The 24,786-nt window shown below is 39.4% G+C and overlaps 1 protein-coding gene across 1 annotated transcript in view; it reads right to left on the bottom strand.

Moving 5' to 3' along the window:
* Positions 1 to 24,786, bottom strand: part of LOC126474745 (uncharacterized) — a 114,263-nt gene that overhangs the window by 4,688 nt on the left and 84,789 nt on the right. The window contains exon 4 of the mRNA XM_050102222.1: positions 668 to 814. Within this exon, the coding sequence (XP_049958179.1) occupies positions 668 to 814 (147 nt within the window). The remainder of the gene's footprint in view (positions 1 to 667; positions 815 to 24,786) is intronic.

Here is a 24,786-nt window from a genome sequence, read left to right as displayed (position 1 = left end):
CATATTCCACCCCAGGTACGCCTGTCAACTTTTTTAAAGAAAAGATGCAAAGTGTCTTTTAGCAAACACATTTTACTGATTAGAAGAATGAATTGTGATATACTGCTACTCACCACATAGAGACAGTAGTGGACAGGCATGTTTAACAGCAGACCAAGCCATCTGATGAGGTGCTGAGACCCAAAGGCGGTGAGCAGCAATCTCAGCTGGGATGGATAACAGAAGTACAGAAGAGATGTGGGGTGAGGATGGGGAGAGAAAGCTGGATAAGGTTGGGAGAAGGTGCTGTAGTGTTGCCTATGAGAGTTTGCAGGGATGTGATATGGCTGAATAGTGGACTGTTGGGTGCAACCTATGGAGGATGTGCTCGATGGGAAAATGAAATAGGAGAGAAGGGGAAAGGGCAATGCTGGTGCATGGGGAAGTGGGGGGATAGGAGGCATGTGTAAAACAGGAGTGGGAACAAGGAAGGGATGGATTTTGGAGGACAGGTTCTTAACTATGTTGCTGATCTGTTTTGGCTCTGGATTCTCTTACCTCCACTGTAGTGCATACTTTCTGACGTAATAGATAATGTCTTTAAAGTAAACTGTGAGGCAGCAATAAGGAAGTAATAAAATTTTTGTTTCATTATGTTTTATGTCTACAGCACAAAAATTTAACTTACCGCCATTGCATCTGGTCCACCAAACTTTTCAGGTATTTTTGTTCTTTCCCATGTTGGGGTTTTGTTACTGGATGCTGGCTGAGATCTCTGTGCAGTTTTTGCGATATCCGAAGTCTTCAGCTTTGCATCTCTTTTTGCGTTATCTACCTGCAATTAAATTCACATGCAGTAAGTGCATTCAGTAGAAACAGCTTCCCCTTCTCCACTCTACTCCCAGACTGCTTTCTAGTCTCCTGATCCTATACATAACTTTACTTCATTTCTTCATAAGTCCCCCCCCCCCCCCCCCCCCCAAAAAAAAATCCCAAGGCCAACATTCTCTCCCTGCCCCCTGCTGTAATCATATTTTTTACTCATAGTGTACACATATTGCTATTCTTTATTATCCTCATCTACTCAAGACTTGTTCCATCAACAGGTGGCAACACATAGGTTAAAAAAGTCTGACATTAGCGTGCATTTTAGAAAACTGGCAATTAAGTAATTCCTGAATCTTCAAGATTAAAGGCTGATTTTCATTCATAATAGATTGAGAAATGTTTTGGAAGATGTCATAGTGTATGCCAGCACATTTTGAGGCTTCACATGCCACTATGTGGGAGCTAAAGTCCAGACAACATTGGTTATCGAAATTGATAGCCTGTGACTCAACCAATGCATTAACAACATCATTTGCACTAATCTGTAACAGTTGCCAAAATAAACCACAATCTTATCATTGCTGAAATCAGTGTTATTACAATTATTGATAAAAAATTTCTTAAAAGCTTGTGTACATTATATTCTAAATGTTAATCAACTAGAATAAAGAACGAGGGAAACAACACTTCCAATCTGTTGCGCCATTTTAAAATGGGCGGTGAAGAGTTCTTAACAAACATACTGATGGAAGAAGAGACATGATTTAGTTATTTAAACCTGAATTGAAAAAGAAATTAAAGAAATGGCAACACACAAGATTGCTCAGAACTCTACAACCAGCTTGGGTAATATACAACTACAAATTACTTAACAAATCAATTTCAAAACTAGGCATCATCAAACTATAATGTAAATTCCTGGATGGAACAATACATAAAATAAGGGAAAGGAAACCACTAACGTACATCAGATTGATGCATAGAGCACAGAAACATATAACAGAAAACAGCTACACACACCCATACACACAACCACACAGACACTCGAACATACACTCCCTTAGTTCTACTTTTTGTTGCTACCTAGGCACGTTTCTCTTCTTGTATTGTGCACTACCCCAATGGGATACTAAAGATGCTGTGTTCCTTGATTTCTGGAGGATGTGAAATGTACTTCCACACCACTGCCTACTGAACAACATATATGTATACAAGATACCATACCAGGTTTGTGACAGAGCAGAAGAGTTTCTAGCAAATACTACACAGAATGTCATTCTTAAAAGAGAAAAGAAATTTCCACATGTAATAGTAATTTTGTGTGTATGCAAGGGAGAGTTATAGGACTATTACTGTCCAGAAAACATATGAATGACCTAATGCATAACATTGAAAGCTCTATGAGGCTGTTCGTGGTTGATGCTGTTTTATTTAGAGAAGTCGCATTGCTAGAAAATTGTAGCAAGATGCAGGAAGACCTACAACGGATCAGCACCTAGTGCAGAAATTGGCAACTGATCTTTAACATAAACAATTATAACACAGAGCTGAAAAACAGATGGTAGTTCTCATTATTGTATGGTTACATGAGTGCCTAACAATCAACAAAAGGAGTCACATACACTAAATATCTGGGAATATGCTACAATGTGATTCAAAGTGAAATAAACATATGAAATTAATCTTAGAAAATGAAGATGTCAGACTACAATTCATTGATAGAATCCTCATAAAGTATAGTCCACCCACAAAGGAGTTAGTATACAAAACCCTCATTTGGCCATTATTTGAGACTTGCTCATCAGTCTGGGATGTTAACCAGATAGGATTGATAGAGAAAATTCAAATAAGAGCAGATCATTTATCGCAGGTTTGTCTAGTGAGTATGAAACAGTCACAGGGATGATCATACAACTCCAGTAGCAGAGGCCCAAGAAGCTGTTGTGCATCACGGTGTGGTTTACTGTTAAAACTGAGATAGCATACAGTCCTCAAAGAGTCAGCCAAAATAGAGGTTCCTCCAGCACCATCTTACAAAAGACCATGAAGGTAGAACCAGAGATTTGAGCTCACATGAAGGCATACTAACAATCATTCTTCACACACACACACACACACAACACACACACACACACACACACACACACACACACGTTTTGTGACTGGACTGACAACAGAGAAAACTGCCTATTTCAGTTAGTCATGGCTTTATGCTCCCTTCAAAACTCTCAGCAATCTCTGGTTGTTTTAACTTATACAGGTGCAATCTCCTTAAATTTCACCTTCTTGCAGCTTTTTCAGCCATATCAATTAATGAATTATAGATGAGTGCACATATACACCTGGAAAAGTTTAACAGTTCAAAACCTGGTTTCGAAATCTCCACCTTACCCTTTATATAATCTATTTGAAACATTCTGGTGTGTCCATGCCGCTTGTCTGCATACAACCTTGCTTCATCATTCTTAAACCAAGTGTTTACAATGCCTAAATCATGTGCCCATCTGACTATAAACTTTGTCCTTCCTGCAATGTGTGTGTGTGTGTGTGTGTGTGTGTGTGTGTGTGTGTGTGTGTGTAATTATTACATGTGGTCATTTCCATTAATGGCTGTAAAAATTATTACATTTTTTATTTATTGAAACTGAAATTTCAGTTATTACTCCTACTCAGGTAGAAATCTCAAATGCAAATATGCACACAGGCATAAGCAAATACTAAACCCCAAGCGAGCACAAACACTATACTAATTATACAGTACACAAATAAACACACAACCAGATAAAAACCATGGCAGTAATGCAATTTCTCAGTTTGTATAATCTCATTTGACAGTGTTCAGTAGGATCACTGAAAACTGCCTTAATTTTACCAGGGAGATCTGGCCACAGAATTAATTACAGTAATATTACTGTTAATACACCTCTTCTTGCTTTTACATGGTACCTTAATTTAATTATGACCAGCAATTCCCTAATATTCTTTGATCATCATACTGAAAGCCTTTTCTGCTCTGCCACCTTCCTGATTAATTCTTGAATCTTACTTTTATTTCCAGCTTTCAGTTTTATTTCTAATTTGTTGTTTCATATTTCTCCTCCATTTTCTTTATTTTTTTATTACAACCTCATATCCATTTCTGTTCCTCTATAAAACTTTTTTTTAAAGTGTTGTGCCATTATCTACTGTCAGTTTCTTCTGAACAGCCTCTAGTTCCTTACATGAATGCTAGATGAACAAGGAACAGCTTCTGGTCCCATACATCAACCCTAGATGAGTAAAGCCATGAGGTGAGTTTACCAGGAATCAACTAGGTTGCTGTTGACGCTGACTGGTACTAATATTGGTGCTGTGCCAGCTGCTGTTATTGGGATGTGGGGATACACAGTACATTGCCTCTATCTTAACAAGAGAGCCAAGATAGATCAGTTGAACTGATAGCTAAAAATGTAAAGGAGGGGGAGGGAATACTGCAACAGAAATTCTGAGAATTGCAGGAATGAGAGATAAGCCATTTTTAGGCTAAATACCTCATTCAGACACACTGCTTTCAAAGAAATCCACATAAATGAAGCATCACACACAAAAGATGAGCTTAACATTATGCACCAGAATGTTAGAAACTAAAAAGCAAAGTTAAAGACACTCTAATCTGTTTACATGATCAAGAATATCAAATGGAAGTTGATGTATTATGTCTGTTTGAGAACCACATAAATACAAGGATCCTTAAGTTAAACATTAAGGATTATGTATTAACAGTCTGTTTCTGTAGGGAAAATATGGAAAAATGTATGAAAAAATTAAAATCAAATTTAAATCAACTGAAAGCAGTATTTTCTGTTTAGATCAACAATTGGAAGTCTGTACTTTTGAATTGCTGCTACAGGAAAAGTCATTTATAATTATTACAGTTCATAAATAAACCCTTACTGGGATGCTTTCAAATATTGTTAGAAAACTGTCGGTCATACTACGCCACCTAACAAACAGAAGCAACCTAATGTTAGTTTGTAGAAATTTTAATATTAATTTTCTGAAAGATTAAGATAAAAGTAATTTTTGGGAGTATTACTTAACTTAATGTGCCAGATTAAAATAATAAGGGTACATAGACCCTGGAGTTATGAAGAGGATACACCAGAGTCATGTTGTAGGGACCTGACGAAGGGTTGTGAAGCAATGCTGGGTGGAGGAATTCTTGGAAGGCTTGTAAGGGATGTTTTTGAGATAGTGGTGGTAGATCAAGTTGGAATCGTGATCAGAACTGTTCAAGGCAGGGTGGTTCAATGTCAGGTTTGCCGTTTGTAAGGTTTTGGGATTGGATTGCAAAGTGATATTTCCAGTTGCCATTATGTGTGAAGGAAAGTAGGTCCATCACCAAAGCAGCATGATCAAATGCAGGTTTAGGTCTGAAAGTGAGACTCTTGGATAATACAGATAATTCAGGAGGGGAGAGTACTTTAGACAAGAGGCTGAAGATGCTGTACTGTTGTTACTGGTTTTGTGATTATGAGTTATTCTTGGTTTCTTGGTCTGGAAGGTAGTGGTGAAGGCTGTGGAATGTTAAGGAAGTTGGCCAAGCTCAGTTTGTAGGAGAGGAGAGGTGGTTGATGGTGTGGGTATTTAGGGAGCTGCAGATGGACAGGAAAGGAAACACTACTGTTCAGGTAGTTTAGTAGAAGGTCAGGATAGCTTCTTGAGGTAAAGTCTGGCATGTTGTTGCAGTTTGAAGTTGGCTTGGTGTATAATACCATTGAAGGTAACATGAGGTGCAGCTAGCTGCAGGATTTTGTAGAAGGAGAGAAGTCTGGTGAAGTGGAAATTGGTTGATGAGTGATGTAGGTCACAGATTGGCCAGGTAAGAGCAAGAGATTGCTGAAAAAGAACTTGGTGTAGAGTAAGACTACATCAAGGAACAGGTATTTTCAATGTTAGGCCTTTTGGAGTAACTCCAAGAGACAAGCGGGTTTCAAGAAACACAATGTGGGACCTTAGTTTTGATAGTGCAAAAGCATGTTTTCAAAAAGAATGGATGTGATATGTGATGAGATCCATTATGGCAAGAGAGCATAGTTTGGAGTGTTAGAAATCCCAGGAGTGGCAAAAAAAGATAAGCAGAGGATGGATAAAAGATAGATTAATGGGACTGCAGAACTCCAGGCTCTACATTCCCTAAAAGCTGATGACTCCATCATTATCCTCCCAGCAGGCAAAGGATCTACTACTGTGACATTTGACCAAAAGGAGTATGTTAATGAAGGTCTACAACCGCTGTCTGACACTTTTACATACAGCGTCTACCATTAAGATCCCATCCCTGTGATTCAAACTGACCTGCATTCCCTCCTTAAAACCTGAGTTCCCTAACAAGGACTACTAACACCTCAATCCATAGAACTTCTCACCCCACCCGAACCATGCACCCCCACCTTTTACCTTCTTCCTAAGATCCAAAAACCCAATCATCGTGGCCGTCCTATAGTTGCTGGCTTGTGAACAGAGTGGAGTAGGTGGTGGGAGGATGCATAGAACAGGTCTTAACATCTAGGTCAGATCTGTTTACAAAAGGTATTAATGCTTGTAGTTGATATATATCTCTTTAATAAAGGAAGCAGTAAAACTGAAGTCTCTATGTCAATGAAGGATCATAAAAGTAGCTCCAGAATACTTAATTATGGATGAAATTAGAACTAAACAAACAAAAGGCGGGCTCCTAATGCTAGTATTAGGGCACACTAGCACTGGTCAAATATAGAAAACTGCTGAAACAGAGGTTAGGTGATTACTGGAGAGATAAAAATCACCCAGACCCACAGAAAACCATTTGTGAGCATATTATTTGTTTTAAGATCTCTTAGGGATAGCCAAAATGATGAAACTAAAATGAAATAAGCATAATCTGTGAAATAATGATACACTATTCTGGGAAAATACAGGTTTAGTAAAATTTTCACTTTAGCTATGAAAAAGGAGAACTAAACTTAGTGAAAGTAGTGTAGCAATATTGTAGTATCCAATGGCAATGAGAAACATAATTGACTACAGCATTAGATTTTTGTATTTACAGACACAATATGTATCAGATGTGTTGTGCAACTCTCGCGAGGAGACAAGTGTGGGAATATTAATTGGTTTAAAGAAAGCTTGAAGTCTCTAGCTTTAAAACAATATTTCCTCCAAATTTTTAAAGCTGCAATACTGGTTCTGCTGAACTATGGGAAAGTCAGTTAAACAGTTACTGGATGCAAAACTTCCACAGCTACACTTTTTGGAAGATTTTTGAACGCCTTTCAAATGTTATAATTTCTTCCAAAATGTAGTTGAAGATACATCCAACAGATGGAGCTGAAAATTAAAAATGATTTTTCCCCCCCACACTGAATTTGTTCCTCATCCTGTAAATGCAACTTAAAAGTACAGTTTACTGGCAAAAGTTACATAGTGGAATTGCTAAGGTTCCAAATGGTGTTCTGCAATACATCCCAAGCAGCTACGATTTTTATGCACAGTTCCTTCTGCTTTGCAGGTAGGTTGGGTACTAACAGCAGGCTCAATGACATCCCATACAGTTTTGATCAGGAGTGCATCTCATGATGGCACAGTATGGTACACTGTTTAGTACTGCAAGGTAAAATATGGAAGTAGCTGCAATGTGAATAAGCATTTCCTGTTGGTGCAGAGCAGAAATGAAAGAGGTCTGGTTTGCAGTACCTAATAAATTGGGATGTAAAAGTATGATTAAAAAACCTATGGTGAATGTGCATCCTGTGAAACTGGACACAAAGCATGGCACCAGAATACTCTCCTCTCCCCACTCCTTGCTTTTGCTTAGGCCATTCAATATTAAAATGTTTGTCTTGGCACTCTCTTATTGCTATCACACATGGCACATTAGTTGTCACTAACAACATAAAACTAGAACTCATTACTAAAAAGAATCCATTGTCATTCATCATGGCTCCATCAGCATGACTCACCAGTAGGTAGAGGTCTTTCTCGGATGGTCTGTAATTAGCAGTTAAGACTGGAGGATAGTCACAGGATCAGTTACTGCAAACAGCAGTGTTATGGTCGATGGTGAAGCAAAAATCTGTGTCAGGTATGTACAGGCACTAAGAAATGGGCAGATGTTCAATGAGTTGAAACAAGGCTTCCTGGAAAGATGTAAGAAACAGAACAGCATGAGATTTTTCCATGAGCATTTGAGTGTTTTAATGAAGAAGCATAGTGAGTCGGTATAAAATTTTGGGGACAGAATATGTAATATTAATGTGCAAACATACAAGATGGGGGAGAATGATGAGGCAAATAGCAATGTATTCCAGGCAACCAAATATAAGGCATCAGAAACTTTTTTGACGGGCCCGTCAGCTGATATGTCTGGAAGGATTAAGGTAACCTCAACAACTTGCACTCTGCTGTCAGGTTGGCTATGAGTTTGATTAAACTGACACAGAAATAGTACCAGTACTAAAAGTACTGGTACACAAGGGGAAACATACAAGTGTTAAACATGAAAGAGAACCACTAATCTGTCAAGCAGTGTTCTCAGGAAATTTTGATGCTACAAATACAGATGCAGAGGCAGAATGTCATATAGTGGGAATTGTGAGATGTTGGATATAGGGCACATGTGTCACTGACAAGTGTGGAGCTTGTAGGTTAGAGGCAATTGAACCGACTACATGATAATTTGCATGGAGGCAGTGAGATGTTTGTATTTTCCCACCTCCGTGTTGCAAATGTTTTGACTTTTGAGTGAAATGCCCAGTCGATGTGCTGTTGTTTTCACGTCAATTCTACCAACAGTGAGAGTTGTTTAGTTCTTGGGGTGTTGTAAAATTCCTGGATTCGTCTCGTTGCTGTGCAGCCTATGAAAAGGATTGCGGAAGACTCCCAAATAAATTCCAAAGTACAGTGCAGTTTTAACTCCAATATATTTCCAGGACTCTGGTGTCTGAGCCTGGTGAACTGTACCGGTTACATCACATGTACCCAAAGTTGACATCAATCGACACAGAGTTCACAACAATCAACAAACGAGTGAGCCCACAATACATTTGCTCGCAACCCTATCCAAAAAACGAGTGCCCCAAGGCACCTGCGTGACCTCTATTTATACTTTTGTTAACAATTACCTTCAATGAAAATTACAATTTTATGTAAAATCACAATTAAAAGTTAAACCGAATATGAGATACACATTGCTAAAAATTTACAATCTCAGTGCTGAACAAGGTGAACCTATTTTCAACTTAGTTACAAGTTAATATAACATTTTCTGACGAATTATGTTACAGGTAAAAATTACATTTCTAGATTTGTTTATAACAAATCAAACTAGTGCCTGAATTTTAGTGCTAACATATATCGGAGATTCAATTAACATGCTTTATTTATATGTTCTATTCAATTTGCTGTAGTAATTTTATAAGGATAGGTTTACTGGTACATCCTGACAATGTGCTACATTTCTTTCGATTAGTTACAGTATTAATTTCACATTTATATTGTGTTTTTCACATAAGAACAAAGTTAATCAGCAAAGCATCAGTTTCGAATTATATGTATACTGAAATAGTGGTTATTTTTGTATGTAATTTGGGAACAGGTCATTTTACAATCAGGCAATTAGGACTGGTGTTTATCTTTAATGCTCTCCGAGGGGTTCTGATAGGGCAATGAGATACAGTAACATTTCAGCAGTAACGGCGGCATCTTTGGGTTCAGCAATATGGAATTTTCATGTTGGGGTAAACAATTTTAAGCGACGTGTAGTAGCTGTGCCTCATGTAAGTGAAGGTTACTGTATGATCCTAGGGTTAGATGCAAAAACTGGCCTCACGCACTGTGTTGTCGAACCTAGAGGGACAGCATTACAGCTAGGGGAAACTGTTGTAAGTGAAGTGCTTTGTAAGGTTCATCTATCTTAATGGGTGAACCATTTGAACTTAGGACTACAACTCCAATGACCTCCCAATTCAGATGAGTTGCTGAAAGGTTCAAAGAAAACTTGAGTTTGATTTCAAACATGTACCTGACTCATACGATTATAGTTGGTGGTGACTTTAATTTACCCTTGATATGTTGGCAAAAATATATGTTTAATTCTGGAGGTACACATAAAATATCACCTGAAACAGTTAGTTCATGAGCCCATGCAAATATTAAACGGTTGTGAAAACACACTTGACCTCTTAGCAACAAATAATCCTGAGTTAATAACGAGCATCAAAACCTATACAGGGATTAGTGAGCACAGGAGTGTCGTAGCAAGATCGAATATTGTAATCCCCAAATCCTCCAAAAATAAATGAAAAATATACCTATTCAAAAAAGCAGATAAAAATTCACTTGGAGCTTTCCTGAGAGACAATCTCCATTCATTACAAATTAATAAATAAGTGTAGACCAGATGTGGCTTGAATTCTAAGAAATAGTATCGGCAGTAATTGAGGCATTCATTCCAAATAAATTAACAAATAATGGAACTGATCCTCCTTGGTACAAAAAACGGGTTAGAATATTGTTGTAGAAACAATGAAACAAATATGCCAAATTTAAACAGACGCAAACTCCCCAAGATTGGCGATCTTTTACAGAAGCTTGAAATTCAGCATGGACTTCAATGCAAGATGCTTATAACAGTTTCCACAATGAAACTTTGTCTCAAAAACTGGCAGAAAATCCAAAGAGATTCTGGTCAAATGTGAAGTATGTTAGCGGCAAGAAACAATCAATGCCTTCTCTGTACAATAGCAATGGAGATACTACCAAAGACAGTGCTGCCAAAGCAGAGTTATTAAACACAGCCTTTCGAAATGACTTCACAAAAGAAGACGAAGTAAATATTCCAGAATTTGAATCAAGGACAGCTGCCAACATGTGGAACTTAGAAGTAAATATCCTCAGAGTAGTGAAGCAACTTAAATCACTTAATAAAAGCAAGTCTTCTGGTCCTGCTTGTATACCAGTTAGATTTCTTTTGGAGTATGCTGATGTATTAGCTCCATACTTAACAATCATATACAAACGTTCGCTTGACGAAAGATCCATACCCAAAGACCAGAAAGTTGCACAGGTCACACCAATATTCAAGAAAGGTAGTAGGAGTAAGCCACTTAATTACATGCCCATATCATCAACATCAATAGTAGTTCTAAGTTCTAGGGGACTGATGACCTCCGCTGTTAAGTCCCATAGACCTCAGAGCCATTTGAACCATTTTTTTAGTCATCAATAATATATTCTCCTTAACTAATTACAATAGTCTGCCAATGCTGGGGTGATTTTTCAATTTTGCGACTGTAGAAATCATGTGGTTTTGAGGCAAAGAGCTCACTGAGTCATATTCATAGTGCACTTTCATTCAGAAAGTAAGTTCTTTGAAGGATTTTTAATAGAGAGTGGAAAAGGCGAAAATCTGCAGACCCATAATCAGGTGAATGAGGTGGATGTGGAATGACTTCCCATCCCATCTCCTGTATAATGTTTTTTATTAGTCTAGCAGAACATGGAGGGACATTATCGTGGTGTAGCATAACTTCATGCAGTCTTCCTGGTCGTTGTTCTTTGATTGTGCCTGCAAAAATCTCAGTTATTTACAGTAAATGTCAGCAGTGATGGTCACACCTTGGGGAAGCAATTCACAACACACCATACCCTAACTATTCCAGTAGATGCACATCATTATCTTTTGTGGATATGCGCAAGTCTTTGTACAGAGAGGTGACCCTTTGTTTGGGCTCAACCTTTGCTCTCTTTTCCTTTTGTTAGCATGAAGACACCATCTCTCATCAACAGTTACAATACAAGATAGGAATGATTGGTGTCATTCACAAGACAATTGATGACATGCAGGCAGAGATACACATTGTAATGTATCATATTATTAGTATTATTATTCTTTTTTTCCCCTCGTTTTTTTCTTTATATAATAGAGGGAAACATTCAACGTGGCAAAAATATATCTAAAAACAAAGATGATGTAACTTACCAAACAAAAGCGTTGGTACGTTGATAGAAACAATAACAAACACAAACACACACACAAATTTTGAGCTTTCGCAACCCAAGGTCGCTTCATCAGGAAAGCAGGAAGGAGAGGGAAAGACGAAAGGATGTGGGTTTTAAGGGAGAGGGTAAGGAGTCATTCCAATCCCGGGTGCAGAAAGACACACACACACACACACACACACACACACACACACACACACACACACACACACACACACACACACACATCCATCTGCACATGTACAGACACAAGCAGACATTTTTAAAGGTAAAGAGTTTGGGTAGAGATGCCAGTCGAGGCAGAAGTACAGAGGCAAAGATGTTATTGAATGACAGGTGAGGTATGAGCGGCAGCAACTTGAAATTAGCGGAGGCTGAGGCCTGGTGGGTAACGGGAAGAGAGGATATATTGAAGGGCAAGTTCCCATCTCAGGAGTTCTGATAGGTTGGTGTCAGTGGGAAATATCCAGATAACCCTGACGGTGTAACACTGTGCCAAGATGTGCTGGCCGTGCACCGAGGCATGTTTAGCCACAGGTGATCCTCATTATCAACAAACACTGTCTGCCTGTGTCCGCTCATGTGAATGGACAGTTTGTTGCTGGTCATTCCCACATAGAAAGCTTCACAGTGTAGGCAGCTCAGTTGGTAAATCACGTGGGTGCTGTCACACTTGGCTCTGCCTTTGATCGTGTACACCTTCCGGGTTACAGGACTGGAGTAGGTGGTGGTGGGAGGGTGCATGAGACAGGTTTTACACTGGGGGCGGTTACAAGGGTAGGAGCCAGAGGATAGGGAAGGTGGTTTGAGGATTTTATAGGGATGTACCAAGAGGTTACAAAGATTAGGTGGATGGCGAAAAGACACACTTGGTGGAATGGGGAGGATTTCGTGAAGGATGGATCTAATTTCAGGGCAGGATTTGAGGAAGTCGTATCCCTGCTGGAGACCGACATTCAGAGTCTGATCCAGTCCCGGAAAGTATCCTGTCACAAGTGGGGCACTTTTGGGATTCTTCTGTGGGAGGTTCTGGATTTGGGGGGATGAGGAAGTGGCTCTGGTTATTTGCTTCTGTACCAGGTCGGGAAGGTTGTTGCACCTGAAAACAGCTTTCGCATCCCGCAACTACCCTCCCGACCTGGAACAGAAGCAAATAACCAGAGCCACTTCCTCATCCCCTCAAATCCAGAACCTCCCACAGAAGAATCCCAAAAGTGCCCCATTTGTGACAGGAAACTTACTGGGACTGGATCAGACTCTGAATGTCGGTCTCCAGCAGGGATACGACTTCCTCAAATCCTGCCCTGAAATGAGATCCATCCTTCACGAAATCCTCCCCACTCCACCAAGACTGTCTTTCCGCCGTCCACCTAACCTTCGTAACTTCTTGGTACATCCCTAAGAAATCCCCGAGCCACCTTCCCTATCCTCTGGCTCCTACCCTTGTAACTGCCCCCGGTGTAAAACCTGTCCCATGCACCCTCCCACCACCACCTACTCCAGTCCTGTAACCCGGAAGGTGTACACGATCAAAGGCAGAGCCACGTGTGACAGCACCCACGTGATTTACCAACTGAGCTGCCTACACTGTGAAGCTTTCTATGTGGGAATGACCAGCAACAAACTGTCCATTCGCATGAGCGGACACAGGCAGACAGTGTTTGTTGGTAATGAGGATCACCCTGTGGCTAAACATGCCTCGGTGCACGGCCAGCACATCTTGGCAAAGTGTTACACCGTCCGGGTTCTTGGGATACTTCCCACTGACACCAACCTATCAGAACTCCGGAGATGGGAACTTGCCCTTCAATATATCCTCTCTTCCCGTTACCCACCAGGCCTCAACCTCCGCTAATTTCAAGTTGCCGCCGCTCATACCTCACCTGTCATTCAATAACATCTTTGCCTCTGTACTTCTGCCTCAACTGGCATCTCTACCCAAACTCTTTACCTTCACAAATGTCTGCTTGTGTCTGTACATGTGCAGATGGATATGTGTGTGTGGGAGCATATACCTGTCCCTTTTCCCCCCCAAGGTAAGTCTTTCTACTCTCGGGATTGGAATGACTCCTTACCCTCTCCCTTAAAACCCACATCCTTTCGTCTTTCCCTCTCCTTCCCTCTTTCCTGATGAAGCGACCTTGGGTTGCGAAAGCTCAAAATTTGTGTGTGTGTTTGTGTTTGTTATTGTTTCTATCAATGTACCAATGCTTTCGTTTGGTAAATTACAGAATGTTTGTTGGCATAGAAACAAATCAAGTTGAGATACGCTCTTCAACTGGTGGTGGAGTGTTTGTGTCTGTCAGTAGTGGTTTATCTTGTAGTGAAGTCGAAGTAGATACTCCGTGCGAATTGGTATGGATGGAGGTTATACTTAATAGCCGAACTAAGTTAATAATTGGCTCCTTCTACCGACCCCCATACTCCAATGATATAGTTGCTGAACAGTTCAGAGAAAATTTGAGTCTCGTAACAAATAAATACCCCACTCATACGGTTATAGTTAGTGGGGACTTCAACCTTCCCTCGATGTGTTGGCAAAAATACTTGTTCAAAACTGGTGGTAGGCAGAAAACATCTTCTGAGATTGTCCTAAATGCTTTCTCCGAAAATTATTTCGAGCAGTTAGTCCAGGAACCCACGCGAATTGTAAATGGTTGCGAAAACACACTTGACCTCTTAGCCACAAACAATCCAGAGCTAATAGAGAGCATCATGACTGATACAGGGATTAGTGATCAAAAGGTCATTGTAGCTAGACTCAATACCATTTGTTCCAAATCCACCAGAAACAAACACAAAATAATTTTATTTAAAAAAGCGGATAAATTGTCACTAGAAGCCTTCCTAAGAGACAATCTCCATTCCTTCCGAACTGACTATGCAAATGTAGACGAGATGTGGCTCAAATTCAAAGATATAGTAGCAACAGCAATTGAGAGATTCATACCTCATAAATTGGTAAGACATGGAACTGATCCCTCATGGTACTCAAAACAGGTCCAAACGCTGTTGAAGAGGCAACAGAAAAAGCATGCGAAGTTCAGAAGAACGCGAAATCCCGGAGATTGGCTACAATTTACAGATGCCCGAAATTTGGCACAACTTCAATGCGAGGTGCCTTTAATAGGTTCCACAACGAAACATTGTCTCAAAATTTGGTAGAAAATCTGAAGAAATTCTGGTCGTATGTAAAGTACACAAGTGGCAAGACACAGTCAATACCTTCGCTGCGCAGTGCCGATGGTACTGTTACCGACGACTGTGCCACTAAAGTGGAGTTATTGAACGCAGTTTTCCGAAATTCCTTCACCAGGGAAGACAAATGGAATATTCCAGAATTTGAAACACGAACAGCTGCTAGCATGAGTTTCTTAAAAGTAGATACCTTAGGGGTTGCGAAGCAACTCAAATCGCTTGATACGGGCAAGTCTTCAGGTCCAGATTGTATAACGATTAGGTTCCTTTCAGATTAAGCTGATACAATAGCTCCCTACTTAGCAATCATATACAATGGCTCGCTCATCGATAGATCTGTACCTACAGATTGGAAAATTGTGCAGGTCACACCAGTGTTTAAGAAGAGTAGTAGGAATAATCCATCGAACTACAGACCTATATCATTGACATTGGTTTCCTCGAAGGGAACGATCTATTGATACTCAATCAGCATGGTTTCAGAAAACATCGTTCTTGTGCAACGCAGCTAGCTCTTTATTCACACGAAGTAATGGCCACTATCAACAGGGGATCTCAAGTTGATTCCGTATTTCTAGATTTCCGGAAAGTTTTTGACACCGTTCCTCACAAGCGGCTTCTAATCAAGCTGCGGGCCTATGGGGTATCGTCTCAGTTGTGCGACTGGATTCGTGATTTCCTGTCAGAAAGGTCGCAGTTCGTAGTAATAGACGGCAAATCATCGAGTAAAACTGAAGTGTTATCAGGTGTTCTCCAGGGAAGCGTCCTGGGACCTCTACTGTTCCTGATCTATATAAATAACATGGGTGACAATCTGAGCATTTCTCGTAGGTTGTTCACAGATGATGCTGTACTTTACCGTCTAGTAAGGTCATCCGAAGACCAGTATCAGTTGCAAAGTGATTTAAAAAAGATTGCTGTATGGTGTGGCAGGTGGCAGTTGACGCTAAATAACTAAAAGTGTGAGGTGATCCACATGAGTTCCAAAAGGAATCCATTGAAATTCGATTACTCGATAAATAGTACAATTCTCATGGCTGTCAATTCAACTAAGTACCTCGGTGCAAAAATTATGAACAACTTAAGTTGGAAAGACCACATAGATAATATTGTGGGGAAGGCGAGCCAAAGGTTGCGTTTCATTGGCAGGACACTTAGAAGATGCAACAAGACCACTAAAGAGACAGCTTACACTACACTCGTTCGTCCTCTGTTAGAATATTGCTGCGCGGTGTGGGATCATTACCAGGTGGGATTGGCGGAGGACATCAAAAGAGTGCAAAAAAGGGCAGCTTGTTTTGTATTATCATGTAATAGGGGAGAGAGTGTGGCAGACAGGATACGCGAGTTGGGATGGAAGTCATTAAAGCAAAGACATTTTTTGTCACGGTGAGATCTATTTACGAAATTTCAGTCACCAACTTTCTCTTCCGAATGCGAAAATATTTTGTTGAGGCCACCCTACATAGGTAGCAATGATCATCAAAATAAAATAAGAGAAATCAGAGCTCGAACAGAAAGCTTTAGGTGTTCATTTTTCCCGCGCGCTGTTCGGGAGTGGAATGGTAGAGAGATAGTACGATTGTAGTTAGATGTTCCCTCTGCCAAGCACTTAAATGTGAATTGCAGAGTAATCATGTAGATGTAGATGTAGATGATGAATTTTTATATATTCACCAGTTTGTTTCAATAAGTGACAGCGGGCAGATGTATTATGAGTTCCACTGAATTAATATTGTTAAAAAATGTGTATTCCATTTGTACATTAAAAAGTGCTATAGAAAGTTATCAGGATAGCAAAGTTTATTCGTCCAGTCATATTATGTTCATTATTATGTAAAGCACCGAGAATCCTGCATCAAGAGGATCGAAGCTAACAAGAAGAATTTGCATGAGCAGAGGAGGGGTGATCCAGAACCAGTATTGTCATACCAGTCTCTATGCACAATAGCGGTAACAAGCATAGGATGTATGTAAATTTCCGAATGTATTGAAGGTCTGCTGATATTAATACTTTCACTGCGGCTGACGCTTATAAGCGTCACAACAAGCCACGAGCCAGTGCGGCTGACGCTTATAAGCGTCCGCGCTCGCTGTCGGATTACTCAGTCTAGTTGCAGCGTCTAAGCTAGCATCATTAAAGCATGTAAACTTTTGTTTTGTGTGGTCAGTTATTGAACGTATATTGTTCATAATGGCGGCTAATGAACCGACACCTGGACCTTCCAATGTGAAAAGGAGCAGGAAGAGTGTTAAATTGACAAAGGAACAGTTACTTAGTGTACTAGACGACAGTGATTTTCTGTGTAGTGAGGACGAGGCATACCACGGAGATTGACGTTTAGAGGCTGCAGAAGAATTGGAGAGTGATGATAGCGTGGAGGCACAGGTTTTGAATCTGTTTCGTAACAGTTCCAAATCTGACGATACGGATCACAACTATTGTGTGGAAATCGCCGACGAAAAGAGCCCACCCCATCACACGGAGATAATCCAGGTGAGTCCTGGCATAAAGAACCACATAATATGCAGTATCACCCATTTACGAAGGAAGAAGTTTTGCAAATTCATCCTGCTGGCAATTCTATGGATTTCTTCAGATTATTGGTCACAGATGAATTGTTGCAACTTGTAGTTGACAAAACGAATGATAAGACAGCCAACATATTGCTGAGCGAAAATACAAAAGAGGTATCTAGGACCTATAAATGGAAACCCCTAAGTATAGGCGAATTACTAGTTTTCCTGGGTGTTTTGTTACATATGGGTAACGTTAAATATCCGCGATTACAAGACTACTGGAAGAAAGAACCGCTGTTTGAGAGTAGAGGAATAGCGATGAGTATAAGCAGAGACCGGTATTTGATCATATTATGCTCTCTGCATTTTGTAAAAAATCCACTTCCACGAAACCTGAAACCAGATGATCGTTTATATGAGATACGACCTATATTGGATTATTTTAACATGAGAATGTCTCAAGCGTATTACTTGGGAAGAGATTTATCAATAGATGACTCAATGATTCTTTGGAGGGAAAGCTTGTCATTTAGACAACACATAATAAGCAAACATAATAAATATGGCATTAAGATGTACATGCTCAAAATTCCAGACAGTTTCATAAATAAGTGCACTGTGTACACGGGAAGTAGTGGAGATAAGGGGGAAAAGGTGATGCTGAAAAGGTCGTTTGCATTTGACAGCAGAAAAGCTGCATGTTGTGTTGGTCATCAAATTTACTTGGACAGTTATAACAGTTTTCATTTAGCTACAACTCTGTTGAACCAAAAAATACTTCCACAGATACTCTGAAATTAAATAGGAAACACACCTGAAGACGTTGTACTGGCAAGACTTGGGAGAGGAGAGACATTTGCACGGTATACTAGTGGAGTTATGACTGGAAAATGGAAGGATTGACTAGAGGTTTCCTACGTTTCCACAGAACATCTAAATGTTATGGAGCAAGTGACGAATGCGTGCCAGCAAAGAGTCACGAAACCTTTGCCTATTATTAGGTACAATTTGTGTGTGTCTGGGACTGATAAACAAGATCAGATGTTATCGTATTATTTATGTGAATGAAAGACTATCCGCTGGCCAAAAAAACTATTCTTTCACATCATTTACATGCTAGTTTTCAATTCTCTATATCTGTACAACAAATACTCAGGAAATGAAATGACGTTGGACGATTACAGAATGAACATTATAAAGGGCTTCCCTCCACCAATGGACATTCCATGAAGTGTGAGCAAGAAACATCACAAACAAACACTCGTTGTGCAAAAGCGGGAAGCTACTCCAGGGAAGAAGCAAGTTATGAGGAAGCGGTGTAAGAAGTGCGCAGAACACAGCAAGCGCACTGATACACCATACGAGTGTACAACCTGCCCAGAGAAACATGGATACTGCATGAACTGCTGTATAATTACCCATAAGTAGCAAAAACGCGATAATATCAGGGAAATTCCGATTATCACAGACAACTTTTTTCTTTTTGACATTGCACGGATTCTTTTTATGACGTGAAAGGTTAGAACATTTTTTCACGATTACTCAGAATATGAGGTTTTCTTTTGTGTTAGGTCAACTTATTTCTTATTGCATTGTAAAGCGTTCACTTGAGTTTTTTTGCGAAAGAATTTGTTGTGCTAAATTTGTCTTATTAGCACTGCAATTGAAGTGATGGTGGACACGAGAGAAGCCCCCATGTAGGGTGTGTTTTGGTTACTAATTTCTACACATTCGGGCGTCCCTTGGGTGTATATGATAAATGTAGACGGCTAATTCTCTCATACCAGAAGCAAACATGCGACTAAATTGATGACCTCTATCAGAGTCAATCTTAAAAATGTGCATTTGAAGTAAATATAATTTCAAATGAATCCAGTTTCCTTTTTCCTTTTTTTTCCTTCTATAGTATCTGCGTTTTAGAATCAAAATTTTTCCTGAATGCAGTGGATTTGTTGCTTTCTTGAATTGAATATTTTGTTATATTATCAACAAATCACAAACATTTGAATGACACCTGTGACCCCTATAGGTGTTAGACAGCAAACAGACTTTAAAACATGACCACAATACAGTCGAAGCTTATTTGAAGCAATGCATCTAAGGTGTCATCATTAAGTCAGTATAGAACATGATCCTAGAGATCTTACAAGGTCTTGACGCCAGCCTTTAGCTCAAGTGTGCTTAGGAGCGTTGGCTCTGAGTGGTATCTGCCGTTTCAGAGTGTTACCAGCTCACACTCGCACGTTGCCGGGCCGCACTGGAGAGGTGCACGCATGCACCGATGCCGCTGCAAAAGCGTTAAATGCTAGCTAAAGTTCACTCAGGATATGAGTACTTTCCAATTTCTTTCAATTATTCTTTCAGAATTTCTCTGATTAATTATTTTAGCAGCAATTTATATTCAGTTTACATTAAATATTACATTTTATGCACACCCCCTATTCTCCTGCTCCCCTCAGCAACTATTCAATGGTGACCATTCAAAGGACGGTGCCGAGTGCAATATGAATAAACCTTTCAATTGTTGAGATAAAAGGTTGTTGAGATAAATGATTCATTTTACGATTACAAGAAACTAATGAGGCCTTTGTTGTATTTGTTACATGTCCGTGAGACTGGAACTATTAACAAACTGAAGGAGGAAATTAAAATTAAATACTGCCTACAAATGAGACGCGCTGGTAATGCTGATTTCAATGGTAAAGGTAGGAAGCTGCTTTGTTGTATGCTTATAGGGCCGCACTTGGCGCCATCTCTCTCACAGTAAATAATCTCTTTGCCTTTCAATTAATATAATTTACGGAAAGTGCATTTCTATAGGAAGGACAAAAATTTGTGTAAAGTCAACATTAAAGTGCAAAATAATTCATTCAGATTCTGCAAGACTATATCAGAGAATAATAAAGTTCATTAATGAATATGAATATAAATCTGCTTTAACTGAAAAGTACTGATACAAGCTCTGCTTTAACTGAAAAGTACTGGTACAAACAAAATTTCATGTTCAAATTTTTTTCTTTTTATAATTCTGTTAGCACTGTCACAATGGAGTCAAAGGAAATGGCCATTGTTCAAAACTCATCACAAAATGCAATATGCCAAGATGGCGGAAATCCGAGCTTGGCAACAGTTGAAAGTAACAGGCCAACTCGTGAACTGGCCGATGGCTACCAAAACAATCACGTTGGCATCCCACTATTAAAAACTGATGACACTGGTGATATAACTAATCATGATGTCACTTTTATGATGCTCCATGAGACAATTTCTCATTTCTCAGCGCAAAACATTTTTTCAAATAGTGAAACTGAAGTGCATGACAAAATATTTTTTCAAATAGTGAAACTGAATTGCGTGACAGCAAAACTTCCTCTGATTATTTGCTCACTATGTTGCAAATGCAAGAGCAGGAAATAGTTCAAAAAAGCAATGGAAATACTAATGACACCCACAATTTGACACAACTCTTGCAACTAATAACACAACAGTTCACACAGCAGTTCACAAGGTCAGGAAAATATAGGACAACAGTTTGCACAGCAAAATCAGGCATTTAATGATTTCAAGAATAGTATTAGTCAACAGTTCAGTGAGGTGAGCAAAACTAGATGCACTGAATTATCTGACGAATTATCCGGTAAGTTCGCAGGGCTCAGTAAACAACCAAAGCAAGAAATAATTACTGACACGTCCTGCAATATAAATACGTTAACAAAATAGGTAAAATTCGTAGATTGTAAACAGGAACAATTTGCAGGTGAGCTGCAGAGCCTTAGTGAAGTATATTCTCAAATTCAGGAGACGCAATCCAAAGCGGATGCGTTGGTAAAAATGTGATGAATGCAGCAAGTGAGCTGAGAGATGTATGCAAAAACCTACCTACAGAAATACACAAGTTCAGTCTATGAGCAGATTAGTTAAGCTTAGAGTCAGAATTTACCAAAAAACAGAGAGATAAGTTACGTGCAGATGTGAAGGAAATAACAGAAAAAGCTGAAGCCAGGATGCTGGATAAGGGCAGCACCCTTGCTGAAAAGGTAGTGTCAGAATGCAAAATTTATGTAGATACTATAGAAGAAGCTATAAAAGAGAAAGAAAGTCAACTTCTAGCTAAAATAGACTAAGGTTTAAAGGAACCAGAGGAAAGGTTATGATGCAGTGTTGCCAAAACTAATGACATTCCAAAACAACACGTGACAGATAACAAACCTATGCTTTTAGAGAAGTTAGATATGTTTGCTGGTTACTCACAATATGGGGTTAGCCCGTCAAAGGAAAATAGCAAAGGTTGTACAATGCAACAATGCTTGCCGGCAGTTGCACCTGTTGAGCAAGTGCAGTTACCATGCGCTACCCCAAAAATGAACATAAACACGCCTGTCACTGACAGTGCAGCATGTTTGTCAAGGTTACTTGCAGGTGAGGGATTACTTAGGCATCGACTGAAGCCCAGAATATTAGATTTGTTGTTGGATACACACAGGGTGACATTCTGCTATGGGCTACAGACATGACAGAAGGTTGCCACTATTATTAACAATTTTAAAGAGCATTTCTGGTTAGAAAGAGAGGCTCAGATGTGAAGTATTCAACCCAGCTCCATTCAATAGCAAGTATGGAATCTTAAGGGGCTATTTTGAAAAATATTTGAATAAAACCAATTACTGGAGAACTGGGTGTCTTAAGTAGACATGCTGAAAATTTTAAAGAGCCGTCTTCCTACCCACACTACGGAAAAACTCGTTACCATCCCATAACACAACACCAAATGCTGGACTCAATAGATTTATTATACGACCAGTATAACCCAAGTCCGTTAATACGCTGATAGCAACACAGGGATTTACGGACCAACAAGTAAAAAATGGATCTGTAGTACAACGTGGATGGCAACCTTATCCCACACAGACCTATGGTAATGGTAACGATAATCACAACGGCAATGGAGAAAGCTGTAAATACAAAGATGGATATAAAAGAAATGGGTGAAGATTTAGCAGAAACAACTACAATGGGTAAATAGTGTATGGCTGGTGTCACGCCCAAAGAACAGAAAACACCAATTAACAAACTCTGTGGAAACTTATAAAGTAAGGAACTGAGTCATCTTGACAGTGACAGCAACTATTGACGATAAAATCTACACTGGTAAGATTTTGATTGGCACCTATGTTATTCAAATACTGAGAATAGCATACAAAAAGGGGAGATAAAAGAAAAGGATTATCATAGATTCTTTATCAAACATCTATAGAATAAATTCAGAATCGTATGAATGAAGGTTAAATCCAAGAAAGTAATTCAGTCAAAGATAACATTTACCATGGAAGAGAGTTGTAGCTGCATTGAAAAGGAAATTAAATGTGACTACAATGCAACTCGGATATGGAAATATTCAGTTAGTTAGTTGCTCTTGAGTCACTCTAGAGTACTTTTGTGATAGTTGTCTGGACGCAAACACTATTAGATTGTTTCAGTTTTGGAAGTTTGGTAATTTGTGAGGTAGAGACTGAAGTATTGCTCAGTCATTCAACTGATGAAAGTTAATCTTTACCATTCTCAACGTGACGGTATAGTAAGACGGGTGTTAGATTGCAATTGAGTGATATTGGTTTATCGGACTTAGCCTTCGTATTGATGAACAGTTACAAACTTTTAGAGCAATGGATCAACAACAGAAAAACAATTCATAGTCTTGAGTAGGACATAATAAAATGAAGACATGAAGTAAGACAAGTATGCCGATTAGTCAAAAGTTGTCATCAGTGTCAGGATTACTGAACTGAACAGAAGTTAATCTTGAATGACATATCGGTGTGTGTGTGTGTGTGTGTGTGTGTGTGTGTGTGTGTGTGTGTGTGTGTGTGTGTGTGTGTTGTAGGGACAAACAATTAATTAACAAAAAAACAATAAAATCTGAATCGAAAGATAAATCTTAGGTGTTGCCTAACTCTTTAAACATTTTAAGTGATGAATTGAGTACATGAATAATGGACAGTGAAGAGTGATTATTTTAAACCAGTATTACGGCATATTAAAAAAAGAAAAAAGTTATATCTGGAGTTATGTCGGACCATTGTTAACAACTGGGCATAGCAACGGAATAGTAGGCAGAAAATTTTCAACCTCACTATGTACGATGTGAAAAACGACTGTAATGATGAAATCAAGAATGTAGATTTTATTTCAGCATGGAATTAATCGGGCATAAAAATAAACAATTGCAATTTACCAGTTCGCGCAAACTGAGAAGACTGTTGCGGACAGATAACAAAATATTTCTTAACCACGCGAGGTGTTGTGTTCTTAAGAGAGTTACAGGTGCTGTTACACGTCACACCGATGGGGATGAACATCATTACGAGTCACGTCTCTTCCCGGTGAGTGAAGAAGGAGGGAAGGGACATCACATCAGTTGGTGCCTACAATGCGTGGCTTGACGACGCCAAGTGACACATCCTTCACCTACAGTGCAAGGCCTGACGCCGCTGGACTACTCATCGTTTGGTGCTTCACATCAATGATGCTGGCAGAGACAACGTGCGGAGCTCAATGCCTCTACGACTGCCACCTGAGGTTCAACGCTTCGCGACTATGAGATATCTGCAGATGGAGCGATGCAACGTGTTGCAGAACTGTTCAAGAGCAGAATGTTGGTCGAGACAGCGACATAAGGTGCCGGAAGGGACGTAGGCGAAGCTGCAACAACCCCAAATAGACAATAAATAGTAAGCACAAATCAAAATAAGTTATTATTGAGGTAATGTAGATTTCAGTATTTTACCATATTGGTAATAGCGAGATTTTCATTGTGCTTGTGTCAAGTAGGAATAAATGTAGTGCCATTTGATTATTGTAATTGTAGTAAACTGTAGTTAACAAGATTTTCCATCATTTCAAAGCAAAGTAGGAGATTACGTAGCCATTTTGACAAATACATTCCAGAAGCTGGTGATGAACTAGGTGAATTATCTGAACATGAGGAGATTAACAGAACAATCATTAACTTAGGAGGAGAATTGTTTACAGAGTTGCACAAAATTATTACTCCTAGTGTATCTGGGTCTGGAATGGAAAGTAAGGTTATGGAACTAGATGACAATAATTTTGATCCCAAGGGGAAAGCAGGCAATGAATGCATGATGAATGTTGCACAAACTGGTTCAGGAAATATAGATGTACTTAGTGCTATACTATCAAAGCTAAATATGTTGGGCGATTTAAATATTAAATTATCTGAAC

This window comes from Schistocerca serialis, chromosome 4 (genome assembly GCF_023864345.2).
Source record: "Schistocerca serialis cubense isolate TAMUIC-IGC-003099 chromosome 4, iqSchSeri2.2, whole genome shotgun sequence".
NCBI lineage: Eukaryota > Metazoa > Arthropoda > Insecta > Orthoptera > Acrididae > Schistocerca > Schistocerca serialis.
Note: the sequence above shows the minus strand (reverse complement) of the source record. Positions and strands in the feature narration are given on the sequence as shown.